Raw genomic sequence first — 25573 nt, 5'->3', positions numbered from 1 at the left:
CTTAGTTTATGGCTCTGAATATATCTTAATACAAACTTGTCTACTGTACAACTTGCTGCAGATAGCCTTTGGCGTTAAAAGTATTAAACTAGCTTTCAGCCAGATTTATGATCAGTCATGATCTTATTGAATGGTGGTGCAGGCTCGAAGAGCCGAATGGCCTACTCCTGCATCTATTTTCTATGTTTCTTCCAACCGGATGAATTAGTGAATCCTTTCTCACACATCGAGCAGGTGAACAACCTTTCCCCAGTGTGAACTTGCTGGCAAATCAGTAGGTTGGATGACTTGAGTGAATTTCTTCTCACACACCGAGCAGGTGAATGACCTCTCCCTAGTGTGAACTCGCTGGTGCATCAGAAGGTTAGATACACACACACACACACACACACCTCACATGCCTGCCCCATTGGTTTATTGATTGGCAAATCCTTACTAGCTTCCTACTATAGTAGCACCATCTGAAATCCAGACGCCATTGAGTATTTGTACTTGTTTCCCATTTCCTATTTTAATGAGACTTTCTTAAAGTTGAAGTCTTGACTTTGGTCCCTTCATTCTGAATTTTTTTATCACTTCTGGAAGGAAAAAATACATAAAACTCCAAAGAAGTAAATAACCCACTAATTAGAGCATAAAGTATTTTATTTTACCAGCCAAGTACAACTATAATTACAATTGCAGACTACTCGATAACAGAGGACCTGCACAAAGTTAACTACACTTTCACTTTCTGAATGCCTGACCAGACTGGATCAAATTACACATTGTAGGGTTGTCTACAGCAGGAAATATCAATGACACATTCCAAACAAACTGTTGGATGTGTCTTGTCTTCCAAGGGGATCAATCAGAAATCTAATCCAACCCACTGGTGTTGCAAATAAATCCAGCCCATTTTATTTTTTTGTAAAGATATACCACCTAAAAACTGGAATAAATGGAAGGAAATTACTCAATGTGAAATCAGTGTACAATTCTGTTGAAGTGTTAATATGAAATTTCTTTAGATACTATCTTAACTAATCCATTCAGACAAGGACATTAACTTCTTTGCTAAAATAGCAGTTGGATGGATTTCATACTGTCATATAGTGCAATTTCACCCCAAAACATGTTTAAATTGAAGTAATGTCCAAGCTATTCTGACATTGTTCTAATTTGTAAATATTTTATTATGACAAGTAATATTGAATGCTGTGTTTTTTTTTGGATTATTGTTTGTAGTTATGTGATAGAATCCTTGTGTTCACATGCAAAGGAAAACATTCTAATACTTACAAACAAATGAGAACAGGTGTAAGTCATTCAGCCCCTCAAGCCTGTTCTGCCATTCAATTAGATCATTGCTGATCTACCTGCCTTGATTACACAATTCTCAATACCCTTGCCTAAGAAAAATCTATCAATCTCAGTTTTGACATTTTCAATTCACGCTCGGCCTCAACAGCTTTTTGGGAGAGAAAGTTCCAGATGTCCACTACCCTTTGTGTAAAGAAGTGTTTCCTGACATCACACTTGAATGGCCTAGCTCTAATTTTAAGGTTATGGTCCCTTGTTCTGGACTCTTACCAAAGGAAATAATTTCTTTAAATTATTCTTAATCTATCTTTAACTCCTTTAATCATCTTAAAAACATTAATTAGATCACCATTTAATCTATATTCAAGGAAATACAAGCTTAGTCTATACAACTTGTCCTCCTATGAGCACAGGTTGCATAATGTTGAGCACACCTATAGTTTATATTAATTCTGGCAATTGTTCTTTCCTATCAAACACATGGGTGCTAGAGCCACTTGTATATTTGACTAATTAAAGTCTACCAAATGACTGGAGTTATTAGTGTTCACATTGTGAAAGATGTTGGTTCCACATGTCCTGCTGTCGTGACCATCCTGATGTAAAAATTGTAAAAGGAAGAGAGAGTTCAAAAAATAGATTATTGAGGTGAAATTGCACTGTGCAATATTAGAATGCAACCACATTAACATAGTCATACTCAATTCCTTTGCTATTTTGAAAAATTACCACTGTTGCATTGTGTGGTTTTACTCAAAGTTAACCAAGAATACTTTGAGATAAAATATGATTTACCAGCTGGATAACATGTATCTATTTTCCTCCCAGATATTAATGAATGTGAGACCAATCCCTGCATAAATGGGGATTGTAAGAACGTACCCGGCAGTTATTCATGTCAGTGTTTCCCAGGAAGTACTCTTGATGCAACTCGAACTCGGTGCATTGGTATGTCTATTTAGATGTTTGCTTTTTTATGCATGCAACAAACCTCTTTCATTTGAACACGTCACTCAAATGTGTAAATGACTACTGCTTTTTGGACATAGAGAACCTCTAACAAACATTGTTTTCTAAAAAATAAAAGCAATATAGTGCTATCTATAGAAAACAAAAGTAATTCTCCACATTATTGATTAATTGCAGTTGCTAATTTATGACTTTGGCAGCAGCTTTTAGCTGGCATACCTGAGAACTTATACTATTAGGAGTAAAAGTTCACGTGAATTTTTAGTAAACTGAAGGTAATACCATTAATCTACTGTGGATGATAAATATAACTGGCAACTAAATATTGTGTTTATCATGAACAGACATTTTATTTGTGGCACTGCACAAATGAATGTGAAGTAATGTTAATAAGTGTTTATTTTGGGGACGTAAACATAAAAAAGTTAAAATGCTGAAATTACAATTCAAACTCTGGCCCTGAAAATTCCCGTGGCAGAAGGCCAGGAAATTGCACCGTAACCGAGAAACGACAGGCCCTAGTCTGTGTTGGAAGTTTCCTGGGGAGCTTTTTCAAAAATAATTCTCGATATATAGGCGGCGCTGGTAAGGCCAGCATTTATTGCCCATCCTTAGATGTCATCAAGAAGGTAGTGGTGAGCCACCTTGTAATCCGCGTGATGAAGGTACTCCCACAATGCTGTTGGGAAATTTCAGGATTCTGAAGGAACGGGATGTATGTCGGTCAGAATGGTGTGTGACTTGGAAGGTAACTTGAAGGTGATGCTGTTCTCATGCACCTGTTGCCCTTGTCCTAGGTGGTGGAAGTTGCAGATTTGGAAGGTGCTGCCAAAGAAGCCTCGGTGTCTTCCTTCAATGCATCCTGTAGAAAGTACACATTGTAGCCTCAGTACGCCAAAGTGGAGGGAGTGAATGTTTAAGGTGGTGGATGAGTTGGTGATCAAGCGGACTGCTTTGTCCTGGATGGTGTTGAGCTCCTTGAGTGTTACAGTGACACCATCACACTCGTGACATGACTTGTAGGTAGTGGAGAAGTATTGGGGAGTCGAGAGGTGAGCCACTCGCTGCAGAATACTCAGCCACTGACTCTTCCAGTAACATTTATGTTGCTGGTCTAGCTAAGTTATCTGCCCTAAAGATAATCCCCTATGTTATGAGGTTGTGCCCATAAAGAACAAACTTCCAGGCAATTACCTTTAAAAGACAAGAAAATCTGAGGGGGGCTTTATTTTAGTTAACTGTTTTCTTCTCACATGAAAGGTTTAATAAAATCAGAATAAGAATAAAAATATATAAAAATAATGTTGCCCTTTCTGAAATTTTTATCATTTTGTATAAAATTTAAATTGTGCAGTACAAGCAGTTGTTCCCTAAATGGATTACTATTTGATCCATAAATAAATAACTTGGCTACTAGAAGAAATTAAATTTGGAACTACAATATGGAATTTGGGATTGTGGGGAACATGAAGGAGCAAAAGGAATAGTCCTGGTCTTTGCAGATGTCTATTTAGTGTCATGCTCCAGTGCTGTGTAAGATTGTAGAGGTCCCTCTAGTGCTGGAAAGTAAGTACTACACCACTGCAATCCACACAGCGGGTCTTACGGTCTTTACACTGATACTTTCTGCATATTCTGAACAAAGGAAAACAAATTCTGGACTTGGAATCTATGAAATTTCCATACCCTGCTTTTGAAGGTAATTTTAGAAAGCTTCAGATCATGAGTGCACTTGTAAGGCAGTTTCAGTGCTGGTTCTCTCTACTGATGCACATTTTTAAAGTTTAGGAAATCTTCAGATCTCTGTCACTGGCATTATTCCAGTTACCTGAAATTATTTTCATTTAGAAATGTGTTTTTCCTACAGAAACTGTAAAAGGTACCTGCTGGTTGCAACACATTGGTGGACAATGCGAAATAAACATCAACGGTGCCACACTGAAGTCACAGTGCTGCTCAACATTGGGTGCTGCTTGGGGAAGTCCATGTATACCTTGTGATAAAGGTAATTGTGTTCCTAATGTCATTATATTAGAATAGCTTACATTGCATTGAGATCATTTATATTTCACTCTAGTGTTAATAGTAGGATTACTAGGATCTTAAACTTTTTCTGGGAGTATATATTGATGCTGTGCCACATACATTGTTAAAGTACAGGTAAATTCCTGTTGCCCCCAATTCTAGCCAGCAAGTCAGGGGAAGGCAGCAAGCAGAGAAATTACACTTCACACAAGGAATGGAAGAAAAATGCTAAGGTCACTGAAGTAATAACAAAAGTCACATGGGGATGGGTCAGATGTTTGTGCTTTCTCTCAGGCAATAGCTTGTCAGCCAAAAACAAGGAGAAGAGACTAAGATGATAAAAGGATTATAATTCAGGAGCCATAATTCTTTTTTTAAATTATATTTTCAGCAGTTGACATTCACATATCTATCTCATGAAGCCTTGGTAAATTTTGATTACTCAATGCTTGCAAAAGTACATTTGCTTCGTGAACGTTTCTTGGCATTGGGAAGCGTGTTGGCGCAACATCAGTTTGGTGGTTGCTGGTCCAAGGAATTTAATTTGATGAGAGAATTAGGAAGCCCTACCTACTATTCATTTCATTGAAATCACTCTCCTTGCCTGTCTGTTACTGAGTCACTGTTACTGTCTTTTTCCTCCTCCTGCACTGATATACTTGCTGCTCTCTAGAGGTAATTTGAGTATTGGGGGTAGGAGGGACAGAAATTATGGGATGGGGCTCCAAAAAAAGCCCCAGAATGCTTGATGTTTTCCCAGCAGAAAATGCTGATGTCACTCCTGGGAAATGTTACTTGGGTGCTTCAGACGCAGTGATGGGATGGCTGCAACTATGACACATTTTCTTAATAGTTTGCTGTTTAAATGAAGCTCAGATTTTGAAGGCATTCGTTCTCAATACATATACATTAATGTATTGATTTCATTTGTCAAATAACATGTCTGTGTGTATTAATTATCATTTAGAATTGTGAAAATTCTACATTTATAAATGTTAACAAATGAACACCTACTTTGGTTTGATGGAGTTATAGCTTTCTTAATATCTTACATAAGATATGCATGAAAGAACCCAGTTAGTTTTATGGTTTGATGCTTATGCTTTATGCTTATATTCACTGGAATTTAGAAGAGTGAGAGGGGATCTCATAGAAACATATAAAATTCTGATGGGATTGGATAGGTTAAATGCAGGAAGAATATTCCCGATGTTGGGGAAGTCCAGAAAGGGGTCACAGTCTAAAGATAAGGGGTAAGCCATTTAGGACCGAGATGAGGAGAAACTTCTTCACTCAGAGAATTATGAATCTCTGGAATTCTCTACCATCGAAAGTTGTTGAGGTCAGTTCGTTAGATATATTCAAAAGGGAGTTAGATATGACCCTTGCAGCTAAAGGGATCAAGGGGTATGGAGGGAAAGCAGGAATGGGGTACTGAAGTTGCATGATCAGCCATGATCATATTGAATAGTGGTGCAGGCTCGAAGGGCCGATTGGCCTAACCCTGCACCTATTTTCCATGTTTCTATGAAACAACCTATAGTACCAGGCAGTGACTGTCACAGTTTATAAAGATATAGCACTGTAATTCTGATTTAAACAGTAAGTGCTGGATTTTGCAGGGGGTCAGTAGGCGTGATCGGTAGCAGGTCAAGTGGGAAATTATTTTTTTCCCCCAGTGGGTCGGGACCCCACTGTGAACCCGCTGCCACACACCTTTACAAAATTTCGGGTCTGTTAGCACTGAGCAGCAGCGAGAGAGGCTGTTAAAATCATTAGTGGCTTGTTTACAGCATTAACTGCATTTCCACTCCAGATTCAGAATGCTGCAAGGCTTTATACAAGTCTCCATCCAGTCCAATCTCATTACCTCTCCCACGATCACTTCTGTTATCTCTACTTCACCTGCCATCTATTCCATCTTTCAACTTGGTCCTTAGAATCCCACCACGATCAGCCCCAACACCAGCAATTACCAGTCACACCAGCAGCACCAACAACACCACCAAACTTCTCTGCAATCAGCTGATGCTGCACAGGTCCATCAGCACCCAACCACATTGCTGCCCAGGTGGCCAGGAATGGCCTCACCATGGCCAGATTTACTTCACTTGATGCCGTACACCCTGGCTGCCACATGATGCACCAGGGTGACACCAGTCCATACCAACACCATAATCTCTACAATGCTGAAACCATTCCTTTCACACTCATCACCATTTCGGGGGGATATCATTATGTCTCACTGTTCAATACAACTCATTGTCACTTCCAAAGGTGCACACAAATCTGTCCAAGAATGAAAAGTGTTGAAAATAAAGGTTTCAATGTTTGACACCACATTAACAGAAACATTGCATAAACCTCCCAAATGCCTACTCTTGTATGTTGTTAATTGATATGATTGCATTAGGATGAGGGTGAGTGTGAGGGGTGGCTAGTAAGATGGGGATGTGATAATGTAAGTAGAGTGGGATGGTTGGAGGTGGATGGTAAGTTGTGAGTAGGGAAGGGAAGGCAGAGTGATGGGGATGTGATGAGAGGCACAGCAGGATGAGGTTCAGTGTGGCTTTGTATTAACATTTCATGATCTACTGAGATCATTGAAACGCTTGCGGCACTGCAACCAGATCCTCCTGACCACATCCCTGCTTGTGCTTGTGCCCTCTGCAATGTACAACTCGGCTATGTTGATCTACTGTGGAGGTCTGTTCCGCTCATGTGAAAGGAAGAGGGCCTCTCTGCATGCTGTGACTCACTCCATAAACATAGAGGGAATCATGGAGGAGCCTGGGTGCAGCCCTGCACCTATGTGCTGCAGTGTTTACCAGTGTTTGCAGCATCTCAGTGCTATAGAACACTAACAGCACAAATGTCAAAATAAAGTTGGCCATGGTCCCTTTAAGGAAACCGGCTGATGATGCGTCATCAAATGACGTCACCAGACTCGCTTCCTCTAATTGGCTGACAAACGTGCTGGGCGGGATGAGACAGTAGTGGGGTTGTGAACTGCCACCAACATCGCCCGTCATTGACCCATCGAGGTTCATAAAATCGTGGCATAAGAATTTATTTCAGTATATGTGTACAAACTGTACTATTTCCAGGTATTAAGCCACAACATTTCATTTGATAAACTTACAGCCGTTATGCTACCATTGTTATCCTTCATTAAGCATTATTATTATCCAGTACCAACTTCATAGAGCAGTCTGGCTGTCGATCGTGATTTTTACTACTGGAAAAATAGAAAAAATAGAACAAAATTATCCCACTAACTCCGTGGTAAATATAAACCCAGGAATGTTTTCAAATCAATAACGCTTAAAGTTCAGGTAATGGTTATAAACTATTTGAGCTTTGCTCGAACCTTTTAATGAGATTATTGCCCTGTAATCATGACTCGGCATCCATTTGATTTAATCACCATTTCAAATTCTCACAAAAATTGCTGATAGTTATCAATATTTTCCTTACTACTATCAAAATAAATTGAAAAAGCATTTTATAATTAAATTAAAATATCAAAATCAAATATGTATTGCATCAAGTATAAAGTCAGTCTAATTCTATTCCAGTAATGAATTATCTTTGTTAGCATTGGGTATAAGCCGAGTAATTGTCGGCATTTAACAGAGCCCAATCTTCATCAAAATGTGTTTGGCTAGTCTTGTTTTACTAAATATTGTCATTGAATCATGTAAACATTACACCACTTACGCATGATTGCACCATGACAAAATTGATGCGGATCCATTCCAGCTCTTCTCCCTCCCCATCGTTAACACAGTTAGGTTTGCAATTGTCCAAAAAAGACAAAGCCCTTCTGACCCATTCACACAGGTATAAATCTGAGTGTTTAGTCACATAAATTGAAAAATAACTCTTATCGAAAATATGTAAGGACTTCACCGAGTTAACGGAGTACTGAAGTATATACAGTTTTTGTTCCAAGAGAAGCAAAGGGTCTGTAAATGTTCCAGCTCTGAAAAGCGTCCAGTTATTCAAATTTGACGGGCAGTAATAAAACAGGAGGACAAAAATACTAAACTAAATAACATAAAAATGTTGAGGGATTCCCCCAATGGCTCCATGAGTTTATTAAGTGAGGAACAGAGCTGTACAGACCAGGAAGGTCCCAGGTTGATACCCTGGTTTGTGCTGAGTTAATGATACCAGTCAGGGCATCGGTTGGATGCTACAATTGGTCTCAGCATCCTAGGCTAAGGTGGAGAAAGGCTAGGTTTCTCAATATTGATTTCCTTCTGCTGGAAGGACATGTGTAGGTGAGAACAGGTTTGGGTACAATTGCGATATCAGCTACAGTTCAATAGCTGTTCAGGATGACACATGGATCATGACCACTTGGGTGAGATACTGGAGGGCAATTGGTGCCTATGGAACTATACCTTCGAATTGAGTCAAAACCTTCAGAAGAAGAACTAAATAGTGAGAATTGGCAGGAAATGACAATGAATATGGAAATAAAAGCTTCTATCACATCGCTCTCAATTGTAAAGAAGTTCTTGGAAAATATGCATAGCAAACTGCAGACCCTGTCCCTGGATCCTGTATTTTTTCTAAAGTCGTTCTGAGCTGAAGCAGAATGTCAGATTACTGAATGATTTCATGCAGGGAATTAAATGTTGAGGTACTGGTAGATGTATGTAGCAAAAGAACTGTGACAAATAGAATAATAGGCTAAAACGGCAGCAATACCGTCAGGATGACTTGTAAGAGATTCACCACTGAATGGTATTCATCTAAAAGAAAATCCCCACAAATATTTGATTTTTATCAATGTTTTTTTGACCATTTGTTGTACAAATATGGGAGCAATTTTCACCTAAGAAAAAGATTAATTGTTATGTACTACATTTTTGCTTATGGTGAGGTGGGTGTGGGGTGTGGGGGGGGTGGGGTGGGGTGAGGGAGGTAAGAGAAATTTAAAATACAGGATCTGAACCCCTAGTTGCCATGTTGTGTTTTCCACATCCAAGTGATAGAACACAGAACACCAAAGTGTACAGAACCTTTTTTCTGTATTAGCATGAGGCACATGAATGGAGCCCCTTCCAACTATCCTCCTAGATATATTAACGTAACTTCATTTTATCTATTATTCAACTCTTTACAACTTCACTTACTAATTATTCTGCAGGCAGATTATGGTATTAAAGATTGCTATTGAATAGACATTTTCAGCTTGTCAAAATAAAATGGTAACATTATTAGCTGCATCTTCATGCAGGTGTTTATTAACTGCACGATGATGCACCTAGATAACATGTTATTTCCATCAACTATTCTTAGTCATAGAACTACAACAGCATAAACTAGATTTAAGCTGTTGTGTTAAATATGAAGAATCTTTGCTCAGAAAACAACTTCTGCATTGTCAATCTCATTTAGTATATGCAAAAAATAAAGTTGTTTAAGGGAAGGGGTTTTTGCCATTTGAAAGTTGATGGCTTTCCAACTGAGTTTGTAAATTGCAACACAGAATATAACCTGCATGCCACAAAGATATCATGATAACACCATTGCATCATTTCAAACTCCTTCCTATCCAAAAGGACAATAGTTCCCTATAATTTAAGCTGGTTACACAATATTTATTCCATTTTCTGCTTAAAAATAACTGTTGAAATTATAGTTTTGCTTTATTTTTAGACAGTATCTGTCCTAAAGGATATACAAGAGTTAATGGAACGAGCTGTGAGGGTATGTAAGGTTACTTCTCTATCCTGTTATATTTGTGTATGTCTCTCAACCAATTGCCATCTCTCAAATCCAAATACTAGAATGTGATATAAACTCTTCAGTAATAACTAATAACTAAAAAGTATATGTATTGTACAGAGCTGGAGGAATGTGAATAAAGAATATAAAATATAAATGCCTGATAAGGTGACACCTAAAAACTTAAGAATAGGATGATATTCATTATTAACATCTTTGAAGATTTGTAACTCCTCACAGGACAAGACTTTTATCCAGAATGCAAGTCTGTTTATGATTAGTCCCAGCAAATGGCCATTTGCCATGCCTTTTACACCACTTCAAGAATATAGACCGCTTTAATGATAAACTCACTGACTTGAAGAGAAACACATTCCGTTGTGATTGGCATCATAAGTAGACATTGCTCATGAGTTTGGAACTTTTGTGGTCACCTTTACATACGTATTTTAATTTTTCCTGTCCATTCAAGTCAGAATAGTACTTATTCCAATAATAACTTTAGACAATTGGTCATTTAGACCAGAACATTTTTTTTTTAATCATGACATTTTTAATTGTAATTCTTTTGTGATTTCTTTTGTGATCTTCTTTGAAGATGTTAATGAGTGTAAAGTGTTTCCTGGGGTGTGCACCAATGCTGACTGTATGAATACACACGGATCATTTCAGTGCATCTGTTCTAATGGTATGACCCTGGACAGCAGTGGACGAACGTGTATTGGTAAGTATAGATTATATTTTTCAGCCAAATATATAACTACCACAACTATATTAAAATATTGCACATATATCTATACTGCTCTTATGGAGAAAAGTATTTTTTAGAATGGTGCTATAAATGAAATTGGTGCATTATGTTTTAATAACAATTAGGATTATTTACATTAATCTCTGCACTTTTAACATAAATGAACTTCAATTAATTACCCCATAATACCTGAATGTTCTCAGTGTCTGAACACTTGCAGGTAGCTCCTTAACAGTCCTTTTGCTAATGGTAGTGGAATAGTCAATTTTAGTGAAATATAAGCATTGGAAAACCTACCTAATTGTGCATATCAGGTTAATTATTAAATTGCATTAGATAGCCTATCAGCAGTGCACACATAACTAAACTGAGACCTTTTGACATAGGGAATTGTCAAACAATTTGTTCAACTAAATACTGTAAAAGCAAATATTGCAGCAAACAATTTACTGAAGGCACAAATGTTTTCTTTTTTTGTTGAATTTTATTTAATTTATGTAGCTATTTAAATTAGGAATATCCCATGACATGGTCTTTCAATAGACTAAATAGCATTTCTCATTCTGTATATTCCTATTTTAGTAATTGTTTAAGTTTAAAACAATAAATAAAAAAGTGAATTATTTGTGTTCCATGCAACATCATAAAACTGGAATTAAAGACTGAACCAATATTTAAATTACCAGCGGACAATCATGCTTCTTAATGGTTGAAGTTTCCAAACCTTTTGTCATAGCTATTCCATGTTAGCCTGTTTTTTTTATGAAATCTTTTTCTAGGTTCAGTTTGTCTGTAACAAGCATGAACCAATGCCAAACAAGAATAGTTTCAATTCCTTACAAATATGGAAACAGTACAGCTCAAACAATCAGACCTAGTTTTAATGAGAAACAACCAGAGTAACTGAGATTTGATCAGATATACTATATAACCCTGGTGAAAATAGTCAGCTTCTCATTCATGAACAAAAAACAAGCTACTGCAGATGCTGGAAATCGGAAACAAAAACAGAAAAATGCTGGAAATGCTCAGCAGGTCGGGTATCATCAAAAAGAGACAAGTTAATGTTTCAGTTACGGAGCCTTCGTCAGGTTTCTTTCCCTTGTCCAGATTGCTTCAAGTACAGTCTAGCCGAACTGCCTGGCTGACACAACTCAGTAAAATGAAACATTGGGCCCAAGTTTCCACATGATTTACGCCTGATTTTTAGGAGCAACTGGTGGAGAACGGACTATCTTAGAAATCGTAATTCTCCACATTTTGTTTTCTGCAGTTCTAGTCAGGTAGAACAGTTCTACTTTGGAACAGAATTTTTTCTTCAAAAGGGGGCGTGTCCGGCCACTGACGCCTGATTTCAAAGTTTCCACAGTGAAAACGTACTCCAAACTAAAGTAGAATGGAGCAAGTGAAGATTTTTGTAGAACTGAAAAAACCTGTTCTGCACATTAAAAAATCAGGCTCAGGTTACAAATTAGGCGTCCAGAACGAGGTGGGGGGGGTGGGGGGTGGGAAGGGAAGTCATTAAATTCTATAATAAATCCTTATTTATACTTATGCAAATATTATACAAATAAATCCAATCTGAATAAACATTTATAAGCAAAGAAAAGATTAAATAAACCATCTTCGTACCTGTGTGAAAGTGCTTCAGGCAGGCCTTTCGGGTCCCAGCACCAGATTTACAGGTAGGTCGGGGAGGTTCGGTTCGGTTCGGGTCGGGGAGGGGGGGGAAGAGAGAGAGGGAGGGGGGGGGGAGAGAGAGAGAGAGAGGGAGGGGGGGGGGAGAGAGAGAGGGAGGGAGGGGGGGAGAGAGAGAGAGAGGGAGGGAGGGGGAGAGAGAGAGAGAGAGAGAGAGAGAGAGAGAGAGAGAGAGGGAGGGGGGGATGGGGGGAGAGGGGATGGGGGGAGATGGGGATGGGGGGAGGGAGTGGGGGAGATGGGGATGGGGGGAGAGGGGAGGGAGTGGGGGAGATGGGGATGGGGGGAGAGGAGAGGGAGTGGGGGGGAGAGGAGAGGGAGAGGGGTGGGGGGTTGGGAGAGGTCAGGTCGGATCCAGTCCGGGAGCGGGAGTCGGGTCGGGTCCAGTGGGGGGGAGCGCGGGTCGGGGGGACGGGAGCGCGGGTCGGGTTGCGTCCAGTCGAGGGGGCGGGGAGCGGGAACAGGAGCGCGGGTCGGGTCGGGGGGGGGGGGAGGGCCCGGGTGTCTGGTCTGGTCCGGAGGCGGGGGTGGGAGCGGGGAGAGGGTGTCGGGTCTGGTCTGGTCCGGAGGCAGGGGGGGCGGCGGGGAGCGGGTGTCGGGTCGGGTCTGGTCTGATCCGGAGGCAGGGTGGGGGGGGAGCGGGTGTCGGGTCTGGTCCGGAGGCGGGGGGTGGGGGGCGGGGAGCGAGTGTCGGGTCTGGTCGGGGGGGGGGAGCGGGAGCTGACCGTGGGAGGAGCCTTATTCATGCAGCCCCAGTGAGGCCATTCAGCCAGGGCTAGGGGCTGCGTGCTTCAGGCCCCTCCCACACAGTTCGGCGCCTGGAGCTACTGCACTTGCGTGCCCACTGTAGCGCGCATGTGCAGAGGTCCCGGCACTATTTTCAGCACAGGGACTTGGCTCCGCCCCCCACAGCTCGTGCTGGCTGCGCCGAGGGCCAGAGGACCTGTAAGTAGGTGGAGAATACCGAGGATTTTTTTAGGCGCACTTTGTGGCGCGAAAAACGGGCGTCCAGGTCGGGACTGCGCCGTTCTAGGCGCGTGTGGAAACTTGGGCCCATTGAGTTCTAACGAAGGGCCATACCTGAAAAGTTGCCCGCTCTCTCCACAGGCAACCTGTTGAGTGTTTCCAGCATTTATTTTTTTTGTATCAGATTTTATCATAATATGTAAAATGGTATCTTCTCAACTCTTTAATCAAGATAGGTCCTTAAGTATTTGTTTAATACTTCAATTATGGCCCTTTCAAAAGATATGTAACTGTTTACTTATCCTCATACTTGAGTTTTTAATTTTTCTTTCATTGTTATCCAATTACTACTATGCACTGTTCATTACATTGGAAGCAGAGACAAACTGCTCCAAGGTGTTTTAGTGGAAGGGAGGCATGCTTCAAGTTCGTTAAGTCCAGAAAATGTCAGATTTTCTTCCCCTAACCTGATTGCTCCATGTGCAGTCTAGCCTAACTGCAATGCTGAGAACTCAAGACAACTAGGACAAAGGCAGTGCATTTTAACTCCAGCCACACTCCTGGTTTCCACCAAGCAGGGCGAGGGTTAAAATGGAACGGGAGACTTATCTATTCCTTTCCCGCCCCAATCTAGCCAACTGCAATTTTAAATTACAGACAAATGACACCCACTCCAAAGGTGGTCGTCCTTAGAAATACAGATCGGGCTCTGATGACCCAGCTGCTATTTTATACCTGAAGTCTGAGTAGTGGTGGTCTCACTGCCAGGCCAAACCTGCTAGGAAAACCTGTCTGAGCTAGAGTAAGGCAAGCTTTTAAATTTTCATTTTAGTTTCCTTGCGTGCCAGGGGAACCATACAGAATCCTTCAGACCCCACAATAAAGCCTTGGGCCTATCCTGCCTTGGATACCCCCCTCCCCATTTGCACACCACTGATCCACTTAACTTTGTGCCGGCGATAGTTCACCCAGGTACTGAAGCCACCCGATTTTAAAGGCCAGGCAGCCCCTTCCCGACTACTTGGTTGAGAAGTAGGCTGGGCCTTCCTGCTACTGTCTTCGGATGGGCCAGTCGCTCACTTTGCCGTGTTCCCGCCCACATGTTAAAATCTAGCCCACAGAGTTCAAGTGACAGCCTGTCTTGGGATTTGAAAATGCAACCTTTTGGTTGGAAGAGTGATATTCAACTGCTTCATCGATTGGATCACTGCCTACCTTCTGTTTTTTTTAAATGTTATTATAGTCACAAATTTTGTCAAAGTTTTGTGTAATATTTTGTTGCTTTATATACTTCTGCATCTAAAGTGGCACCTTTGCATTGTGCTTTGACCAGATATTCGTTTGGAGCACTGCTATATGAAATATGATGAGGATGAATGTGCAGTACCTTTACCAGGCCGATTACGCATTGATGCTTGCTGCTGTTCTGTCGGTGCTGCTTGGGGGCCAGATTGTGACAAATGCCCTGAGAAAGGCACAAAGGACTACAAAGCTCTTTGCCCACGTGGACCAGGATTTTCTAGCAGAGGAGACTTTTTCAAAGGTAAAAATGTTGCAATAAAAATGCAAATAAAGCAACTTTAAAGTTTGTAATTTTTACTAGCAACACTGCTGGAGATCCTTGTTTAGATTAGGGAATAAATACATTACATTGTATGAGCCATAACAAACTCTTCTCAGGGCAACTAGGGATGAACAGTTAATGCCGGCCTTGCCAGCAATGCCCACATCCCAATCATTATATTTTTTTAAACCTGCACATTTCCAATTCTATCCCTGGTCTATGCAGAGTTAGCTGGTTTCATCTGTGATGGGTTGCTCCGGATTGGGGAGAGGAAAAATAAATTGTTCAACATTCTTGTTCTTCACTATGTAAAGGCCTCTGCTTAAAAACGGCTTCCTCAACACTGTCTGAGGGTAAGATCAGACTTCCCCATGGTTTAGTAATTATTTGACACTAAATTATCATAACATTGAAAAGTGGCCCTTTCACTACCTCACGGAGAGGAGGAAGGAAAGAGAAAGAAAGTGATGCTGTAGAAGCTGATGTGATTTAATTTTAGAGTTAGTTTTAAAGAAAAGTTACACTTGGAACTGGATTCCACATGAATTATGATTTCTGTAAAGCACATATGACAGCATCAATCACCGACATGTATATCCAAATGATTGGAGAATTGGATTTTTAAATATTCTGTTTGTCGGTGAAATTGACAGTGGGCTGACTCATTTATGACGTAAAATATTTGAGATCAGCTAATTGAGCATTTTGTATCAAGAGAACTGTGCCTAGCTCAGTGATATTGGACAGTAGCACTGGCATGAGAAGTGGTTATTTAGATCGAATTGTGGGAGCCCAGTGTCTGTGATCCAGCCCAAAACATTTAGGGAGTGAATTTGGGGTACTTTGCACATCCCATTACATCAAGCTCACGGCTGGCTGGTCGGACACAAGAACTATCCGCTCTCCAGCTGGCTCATGACTCCCCTCCACAACCCCAACACTCCTGCCCAGCACTCATACTGAGAGCCATGCTGCCACCAGGAACATCATTGAGCAAACCATCGGAGTGCTGAAGCAACGGTTCCGCTGCCTTGACCGCTTGTGAGGAGTCTCCTGTACTCGGCTGAGTGCGTGTCCCTTTGTCGTTTGCTGCAAGCTGCACAACCTGGCCATTGTGAGGGCACAGCCATTGCCACGTGGCATAGCTCCACCACCTCAGGAGGAAGAGGAGGATGAGGATGAGTAGATGGACAAGGAGGAGCAGCAACAGCAGTGACAGAGAGGCAGCCACTTAGTCGGCATTCTGCATAGGTGGTCTGCGAACGCCTCATCAGACTTCGGTTCCAGTGAATTCGAGCCCACTTCCCAGTTGCGTTACATGTCCCCATCAGCACATCAGTTTCCCCTTCCATACCACAACCCCAAAACTGAAATGAGAGTCAGCACCAAATATGCAACATTCCAATTAAAGTTTATCTCCTAACATTCCAAATCACCCTTGTGCAATATCTTATATCCCCTCTTAACACTGGCTTTACCTATTCTAGAGCTCCTTTGTAGTGTGTCCCCAGTGGCTGCAGCATGGCTGGTTGGAAGGCTGCTGATTGTTGGGGCCAGAGACTATAGATGGCCTTGCAGAGTGCCCTCGACCAGCTGTGGACCTGGAAGGGCCGGTTGTGGACTGCACCACCTCAGGCTAGACGGCAGCAGTCTGGGCTGGATAGGTGATGGGCAGTGACAAGTGCAATGGCGGAGTGGCAATGGTGGGCTCAGGAATGCTGTCATCCTGAGAGAGGACAGCAGGTGCCTGCTCCACTGACTCAATCCCACTCCCCCGGGGCTGCACCTCAGCATCCCTACCAATCTGCTAGAACACAGATTGGTGGCCTGCTGCGACACTGAGATCCCCGGTTGACTGTTGTGGATCCAACAGCAATGGCAGCAGTCAGAGCTCGCTTGGCATCAAGCTGAGACTGCATAGAATTGTGTCTTTAGCTAGAGTAATTTGCAGTGACAAAAAGTACAGTAATATTTCATTTCATCAAAATATTTTTTCTGGCAGGGGAGTGGTGAAGTGAAATGCATTTAAGTTCCTAACAATCTGTTTGAAAAATTCCATATTAAAATGTTTACAAATGCTAGTAAGTATTGATGTATTTATGTATTACACTAATTATTTTCATTGTAGATTGTCCTGTTTACAGCAGTAGATATAATCACTGATTGCAGAAAAAGAATATTCCATCCAAAACCCATACAACTGTTCTTGCACATCATGGAGACCGTGTCCCATTACACAGATTGTTGCAGCAGTGTTGTTGTAAGATGTTCTGCAATCGTGAAGTACTATCTCATAGGGAGAAATGGGGGGAGGAATGGAGCAAAAATCAGGAGGGGAGGGCGAGAGTAATACATCTTCTAGCAGCCAGTTTTAGAGCGGCATTGCCTGTATCCAGAGAACATTGTTCCTGGATGGCAGGGATGGTACATGGCACAGAGAGATTCAGGAGAGGAGAAGGACTTTCACTCAGTTAAAGTCTGTAATATTCTTGCAGTGCTCATGAGGTGTGCAGTTTGACACTTGTGAAATAGATTTCCTCAAGCGATACCTGGGAGTTCATTTTAACCTAATCTACCCGGTAGAAAACTGACAACCCCGCCCTGTGTTACTTTCTATTCACTTCAATTGAAAGTAAATGGTCAACCGATTCAATTCCATCTGTTTTTCTCGGTGGGTTGAGTGCATAACTTTAAAAATAATATCGATCAAATAATTATAAAGATCTTAAAAGATCTTTCCTTTACTGCAAATAACTGGATAAAAGCAATATAAACAGAAATACTGGACACATTCTACAAAGAAATCAACACGATGCCTGAGTTTTCTTTTTAGGAGATACAACTTTTTACAGTGTAAATGTTGTGTAAACACATTCGGGTTGTAACTCTGCTGATTGTTGCACATTGATTCAGAAGTTTGTGTAAAATTATATACTATTTTAAAAGAGCCATTAGTCCAGTGCCTGGGTTGACTTTGTTAAAGTAGCTGACAGGAATTAAACACAGTGCCATGACCAACACAATAAAAAAGCATATATTCAAATTTCAACTAATTATGCTTGCCTTGCAGAGCAAATGCGGCCCTCCATCTCTCACCTCAGTACCATCCAGCATTTTATTTTATTCAGAGTAAAGGGGTGCAGAATGTGTAGTGACATTGGAAAGTTGATGCCAGATAGAGATATAAGCTGCTCATTCATGTTTATTTATACTGTATATAAAAAGAGAAAAAAATGTTCCAGTATCAGGTTTCAAAGTACAATACCTGTACTGCTTATGTGAGTAATCTTTGTATTGGTGTAAAGCTTTGCCTGATCAACTAAATTTGATGTTACTGAAAATATATATATTTTTTTCAGATATCAATGAATGCAGGACAATCCCAGGTATCTGCAGCAATGGGAAGTGCAGAAACACTGTTGGGAGCTTTAGATGCAAATGTAATAGTGGCTTCGCCCTCGATTCAGATGAAAGAAACTGTACAGGTATGTCAGCATTATCCTGATCAAAACAGTGAGTATCAACACTTCTGGAAATAATAATTAAGTTGGGAGGGGGAGTACCACACCAAGGATTGATTTTGCACAAGGAAACCAAATGCTAACCCGATTACTGAGGTAAGATCCTCAGTGTACATATGCATCGTTCGTAATAGTGCCTTTAGATCACTCTATTTTGTTCAAATATATTGGTGTTGAAATTATACCATGCCATGCTAGCATACAAACACTTAGGCCTAGAAATCGTTGGCGCTGCACCTGTTTTTCAGGTGCTAAATGGGCACCTAAAATTCTAATAAAACGGGCAAGAAGCGCGTACTCATTACCAGCCAGAAATGAGCCACAAGCCATATTGGTAAAGGCAAAAAAAAAAGATGTCTAGGGCCTTGTGTCCTGATTACACCCATTCGAATCGACCCTCTCCCTCCCAATCGCTTCCCCCAGCCCAAAATCGAGTGGGGCTCAGACCTACCCGTTCTGGCTCAAGGAACTTGCAGGCTGATGCAAACAAATTTCTAGGTCTTAAGAGTATTATGAAATTCCTTCCTCCACTATTTAAAGTGGGTTAATGTCTCTGTTAAAATAGCAAAGGAAGGAATTTGATACGAATGCACTAAAAGTTACACTTTCCAAGCCCACGCAAGTGGTAAGCAGCCTTGTTCCTGGTGCCAGCACAAATTGGGAAATCACAGGCAGGATGTTCACAGCCACTGTTTTCCAACATGCAAGGTTGCTTGGTGCAGCGTGGACTTGGAAAATGTCTCTGCTCCCACTGGTTAATGCGTTTGTTTTAAATTCTTAACTGCTATTTTAAAAATAGCTGCAAAGCAGGATTTAATCCTCAAAACCTACAACCAAACATTTTAATCAGGAATTACCAGAAAGCTACAATATTTACTGAATCTAACCATGCTTTAAAAGAAAGTATACTTTCCTCCTGGTTTTAAAAATAAAATTACATTGTTTTGTCCTCTGCTGAAGAATAATTTTTTTTTACTTATAGATATTAATGAGTGTCGCATCTCTCCTGATCTATGTGGTCCCGGAACTTGTGTTAACACACCTGGAAGTTTTGATTGTGAATGCTTTGAAGGATATGAAAGTGGATTTATGATGATGAAAAACTGCATGGGTATGTTACAAATAAGAGAAAACAGTAACATAACTGTAGTTATATATCAGAATATTACAGGAAACTAGTGTACCACTGAATACCCATAGCATTAGTATAAGAACATAACATAAGAAATAAGAGCAGGAGTACGCCATTTGGCCCCTCGAGCCTGTTCCGCCATTCAATAAGATCAGGTTTGATCTGATAATGGACTGACTCAGCACCACATTCCTGCCCGCTCCCAATAACCCTTTACTCCCTTATCGCTCAAAAATCTGTCTATCTCCGCCTTAAATATATTCAATGACCCAGCCTCCACAGCTCTCTAGGGCAGAGAATTCCACAGATTTACAACCCTCTAAGAGCCGAAATTTCTCCTCATCTCAGTTTTAAATGGGCGGCCCATTATTCTAAGACTATGTCCCCTAGTTTTAGTTTCCCCTATGAGTGGAAATATCCTCTCTGCATCCACCTTGTCGAGCCCCCTCATTATCTTATATGTTTCAATAAGATCACCTCTCATTCTTCTGAACTCCAATGTGTATAGGCCCAACCTACTCAATCTATCTTCATAAGGCAACCCCCTCATCTCTGGAATCAACCTAGTAAACCTTCTCTGTCCAGCCTCCAATGCAAGTATATTCTTCCTTAAATACGGAGACCAAAACTGTACACAGTACTCCAGATGTGGCCTTACCAATACCCTGTACAGTTGTACCCTGCTTTTATACTTTATCCCTCTTGCACTAAAGGCCAACATTCAATTTGTCTTCTGGATTACTTGCTGTACCTCCATACTAACTTTTTGTGTTTCATGCACAAGGGCCCCCAGCTTTCTCTGCACTGCAGCACTTGGCAATTTTTTTCTATTTAAATTATAATTTGCTTTTCTATTATTTCTGCCAAAGTGGTTAACCTCACATTTTCCCACATTATACTCCCATCTGCAAAATTTTTGCCCACTCACTTAGCCTGTCTATATCCCTTTGCAGATTATTTGTGTCCTCCTCACAATTTGCTTCCCCATCCATCTTTGTATCATCAGCAAACTTGGCTACATTACACTTGGTCAATAATATAGATTGTAAATAGTCGAGGACCCAACACCGATCCCTGCAGCACACCACTAATTACTATTTACCAACCGGAAAATGACCCATTTATCCCGACTTTCTGTTTTCTGTTAGTCAGTCAATCTTCTATCCATGCTAATATATTACCCCCAACTGCGTGAACTTTTATGCAGTACCTTTTATGTGGCAACTTATCAAATGCCTTCCGGAAATCCAAATACACCACATCCACTGGTTCCCCCTTATCCACTCTGCTCATTACATCCTCAAAGTACTCCAGCAAATTTGTCAAATATGATTTCCCTTTCATAAAACCATGCTGACTCTGCCTGATTGAATCATGCTTTTCCAAATGTACTGCTACTGCTTCCTTAATAATGGACTCCAGCGACCGATGTTAGTCTAACTGGTCTATAGTTTCCTGCTTTTTGTCTACAAACTTGCGGTCTGTGAGTCAGAGCATGGTAATGGTCCATGGATCCCAAGGATGCAGCCTGTACAGAAGCGTACCTGGGATCATGTGGGCCTGGTCCTCCAATCGGAAACAGAATTTGATTTTATTAATTTCAGGAGGCAATCCTGTAATCAGATTGAATGGAATCCTGTAATCCGATTTACAAGTTACAGGATTGGAATTTAATTCTTAAATAGCTTAATTCTACCATTTTGCTGATAATTATTGATATTATTAAAACACTAATATTTACAGAAACAAGAAAACCTCATTTGCTACAGTGTAAAACATGCCTGAGGTATCTCCTTACGCTGATGCAAACAGGCCCTGGGTCTGTGTACATCAACCATAACATTTCCATATGCAATTGCTGGGGAGTTGGTGGGCAGATAGCCCAACTCTACGGCAACAATTGTTTTTTCTTGGGTCGTGGGGATGACCTGACAACGCGTACGTTGACAGACCGCAAGTTTGGAATTTAGTGCATGTTCAAGCGCAAGTGGAAATTCCGAACTTGTGGTAGATTTCAAAGGAGTGATGATGGCGTACTCTTAGAGTACACTGCCATAGCCACCGCAAAAACTAGATCAATGTTTTCTTAACCAACAAAAAAGAATCACAATATTCATTCTGAAGGAGTTAATTTCTGCTCTAATAGTATAATATATATTAAATATACTTGTTGCTTTGTTGCTTGAAATGATGTCTTAGTTAGCCACTATATCAGTGGCGTAGTGCATTCGATAAGCAATGCACTGCACCACAAACTGTTGGAACGTAGGTTTGAAGCCCACATGCTGTGAAACCTATCTAATCCTCAACACTGTAGGGAGACCTTGAGTGTAGATGAATTGTTTTCCCATAAATCGGGAGAGTAAGTCAGTTGGTATCGATCTTGTGCATTTCTAAGAACTTGATTCAGAGCACCATTGCTAAAGACCTAATTGCAGGTTGCCTATCTGCCAAGCTCAAATACAAATGGGTCATGATTTTGAGAGGAAAGGGAGAAAATAATTTTCAAAAATAGTTGGTCCACTGTGTGTTTCGTGCAATCGTCTAATTTTCTCTTGGAAAATAGCAAAGAGATTAACACTGCTGGTCATGGGGTGTTAACTGTTGAGAAGTTAATTGACCATTATCAAGTTTACATCATAGTTATGCTACAGCTGGTGCATGATATTAAAGAATAAGATGAAGCATTTCTCAAAGGGGAAAGCATGTTATATTGAACTGACCAGCATTTTCATTGCTCTGGAAAGGTTTCAGTATCATTTGACCTTTTAATTACCACTAAACATATACTTGTGATACCTACCTTGCTCTATACCACATTGTTTGTTATTGTCTTTCTTGCTGTCTTTGTCTGAGGTGTGCTGTGTGTCTATTTATCTACCCCTCTGTCTGTCCCTCTTTCTTTCTATCTTTTTTTTTGTCATTTTCCATGTGCGTATCATCCTTTCTCCCCTCTCTGTCTGTATGTGTCTCCTGTTTGTTAGCTGGGGTCAGCCAGGGTCATAATCAGGGCCTTATAAATGCAACAACTACTTGTATTTATATAGCACCTTTAATGTAGTAAAATGTCCCAAGGCACTTCACAGGAGTTTTATATGCCAAAAAGTTTGACATCAGGCTACATAAGGAAAAATTATGGCAAATGACCAAAGACTTGGTCAAAGAGGGAGATTTTAAGCGTCTTAAAGGAGGAAAGAGGTTGAGAGGTTTAGGGAGGGAATTCCAGAGCTTAGGGCATAGGCAATAGAAGGCTTGGCCACCAATAGTTGAGCGATTAGAATCAGGGATGCTCAAAGGGCAGAATTAGAGAAGCGCAGATATCTCAGGAGGGGTATTGTGGGGCTCAAGGAGAATACAGAGATAGGGAGAGGCGAGGCCATGGAGGGATTTGAAAACAAGGATGCAAATTTTGAAATCGTGGTGTTGCTTAACCGGGAGCCAATATTGATCAGCGAGCACGGGTAATGGGTGAACAGGACTTGGTGCGAGTTAGGACGCGGGCAGCCGAGTTTTGGGTGACCTCAAGTTTACGTAGGGTAGAACGTGGGAGACAGCCAGGAGCGCGTTTAAATAGTCAAGTCTAGAGGTTACAATGAGGGTTTCAACAGCAGATGAGCTGAGGCAAGGCCGGAGATGGGCAGTGTTACGGAGGTGAAAATAGGTGGTCTTGGTTATGCCGCAGATATGTGTTGGAAGCGAATTTCAGGGTCAGATATGACACCAAGGTTGCCAACAGTGTGATTCAGTCTCAGAAGATGTTAGGGAGCGTGTTGGAGTCAGTGGCTAGGGAACAGGGTTTTGGCGGGGACCGAATACAATGGCTTCGGTCTTCCTTGGAAAAGATTTCTGCTCATCCAAAACAAGAAGTCTAACAATTTAGAGACTGTGGAGGGGTCGAGAGAAGTGATGGTGAGGTAGAGCTGGGTGACGTCAGCATATACATGTGGAAGCTGATGCTGTGTTTTCAGATGATGGCGCCAAGGGGCAGCATGTAGATGAGAAATAGGAGGGGGCCAAGGACAGATCCTTGGGGTATACCAGAGGTAACGGTGCAGGAGTTGGAAGAGAAGCCATTGCAGGTTATTCTATGTCTATGATTTAAAAGATAAGAATGGAACCAGGTGAGTGCAGTCTCACCTAGTTGGACGACGGTGGAGAGGCGTTGGAGTAGAATGGAGGTTGCAGACAAGTCAAGAATGACAAGGAGGGATAGTTTGCCTTTGTCACTATCACAAATTATGAGAGAGTTGTTTCAGTACTGTGGCGGGGCGGAAACCTGATTGGAGGGATTCCAGCATGGTGTTCTGGGAAAGGTGGGCACGGATTTGGGAGGCGACAACACGTTCAAGCACTTTGGGGAGGAAAGGGAGGTTGGAGATGGGGCAGTAGTTTGCAAGGATGGAGAGTCAAGTGTTGTTTTTTTGAGGAAAGGAGTGATGATGGCAGATTTGAGGGTTGGGGGACAGTAGCCGAGGACAGAGAATCGTTAACGTCAGCCAGAAAAGAAAGTTAGGTGGTCAGAAGTTTGGTGGGAATAGGGTTGAGGGAGCATGAAACGCAAGTTGCCAAGAGAGTATCCTTGGAAATGTGTCAAATTTGGGACACTTACAGTGGTAATCGCCTTAAAAGAAACGCTCACTTCACAGGCAGGAATTTATCTGGAAATTTGTGTAATAGTGGCATATAAATGCTTTCAAGAAAAGTGTGTTTACAACATTGCTGCATATAAAGATCATAACAGTTCTTTTCCAGAAATACACACTTTAAGTTAAAGCTGCTATAGAATCATGTCTGCAATGTTCCTCAAATGTATGCACATAGAGGAATATTTGAGAAGTCACGTGCTATCCATATAGTTTGTGATTTACAGTGCTAATGTAGTGCCTTGTACTCAATCTTTTTATGATGTAAATCTCAACAAATCTTCTGTAATTTCAGACATTAATGAATGTGAACGAAATCCTCTTCTGTGTCGTGGTGGTTCCTGTGAGAATACAGATGGAAGCTTCCAGTGTGTCTGTCCCCATGGCCATGAAGTATCTGTGGATGGAATGTCATGTATAGGTAAGCTGCAGTGAGTGACTAAGGAAATGAGCTCTAATCTATGGTATGCTTTTGATGGATAATTTCAGTTCATTTGGAAATAGAATGAGTGACTGAGTTTACAACACTGATTTTAACAGGAGGAAATAATAGTTTAATGGTGCTTAGGTGAAATGAGGGGCAGTGACTTCATGATAAAGCATTTGACAAAGGTTATCTGTTTGTTTACAAATGCAGGAAGACTATTTTTTTCATTAGCTTTTGATGCACAGTGTTTGTGCATCCCAACCTGTGAATTAAGATCAGTGATTCCTGCCTTTCTACAGTTAGTGATTGTTTTCAAAATTAGAGTTTGATATTTGTTTCAATTTATGGAAGTAAGAGATGTAAGTACCGAAAGCATATACAGTACCTGTACTAATAGGGAGATATTCGAGACCGTCCTGTTTGGGGCACTAACTTTTAAAAGTTGAACAAAAAACTGTATTAATATTTTTGATAACTTTTAAAAAAATTAATTGTTTGCATTCCATCAAGCGCTCCACTTCATTCCTGGAGCGCAGCAGGCGGGGAGGTAGGTGAGCAGTGCTGCACAGTGGGCCGTGCGGCACTGCCGTGTTGGAAGACTCCTTCCCTCACTTAAAGGGAAGGGCAATCGTTGCAGGCTCTGCAAAGGAAAAACTTACTTGGATCCCTGTGGCAGCCGCAATCCGGCCCGATCAGCCCGATGCACTGCAGCACGGTGCCGGGCTAATCGATTGCGAGGGAAAAGCATTGAAAAAAATTCAACGAGAGCCTTTCAGCATTTTTTTTACTTCGGCTAACTGGCCTTTAAGCATCACTCCCGAAGCACCCAGCCT

General features: G+C 41.2%; 1 protein-coding gene across 3 annotated transcripts in view; it reads left to right on the top strand.

Moving 5' to 3' along the window:
* Nucleotides 1-25573, top strand: part of LOC139234157 (fibrillin-1-like) — a 602997-nt gene that overhangs the window by 415863 nt on the left and 161561 nt on the right. For all 3 annotated transcript variants that reach the window (XM_070865155.1, XM_070865154.1, XM_070865156.1), the window contains 8 exons: nt 2131-2250; nt 4139-4276; nt 9970-10020; nt 10637-10762; nt 14787-14996; nt 18377-18502; nt 19521-19649; nt 24609-24734. In XM_070865155.1, coding sequence (XP_070721256.1) covers nt 2131-2250; nt 4139-4276; nt 9970-10020; nt 10637-10762; nt 14787-14996; nt 18377-18502; nt 19521-19649; nt 24609-24734 — 1026 coding nt within the window. The remainder of the gene's footprint in view (nt 1-2130; nt 2251-4138; nt 4277-9969; nt 10021-10636; nt 10763-14786; nt 14997-18376; nt 18503-19520; nt 19650-24608; nt 24735-25573) is intronic.

This window comes from Pristiophorus japonicus, chromosome 21 (genome assembly GCF_044704955.1).
Source record: "Pristiophorus japonicus isolate sPriJap1 chromosome 21, sPriJap1.hap1, whole genome shotgun sequence".
Lineage (NCBI taxonomy): Eukaryota > Metazoa > Chordata > Chondrichthyes > Pristiophoridae > Pristiophorus > Pristiophorus japonicus.
Note: the sequence above shows the minus strand (reverse complement) of the source record. Positions and strands in the feature narration are given on the sequence as shown.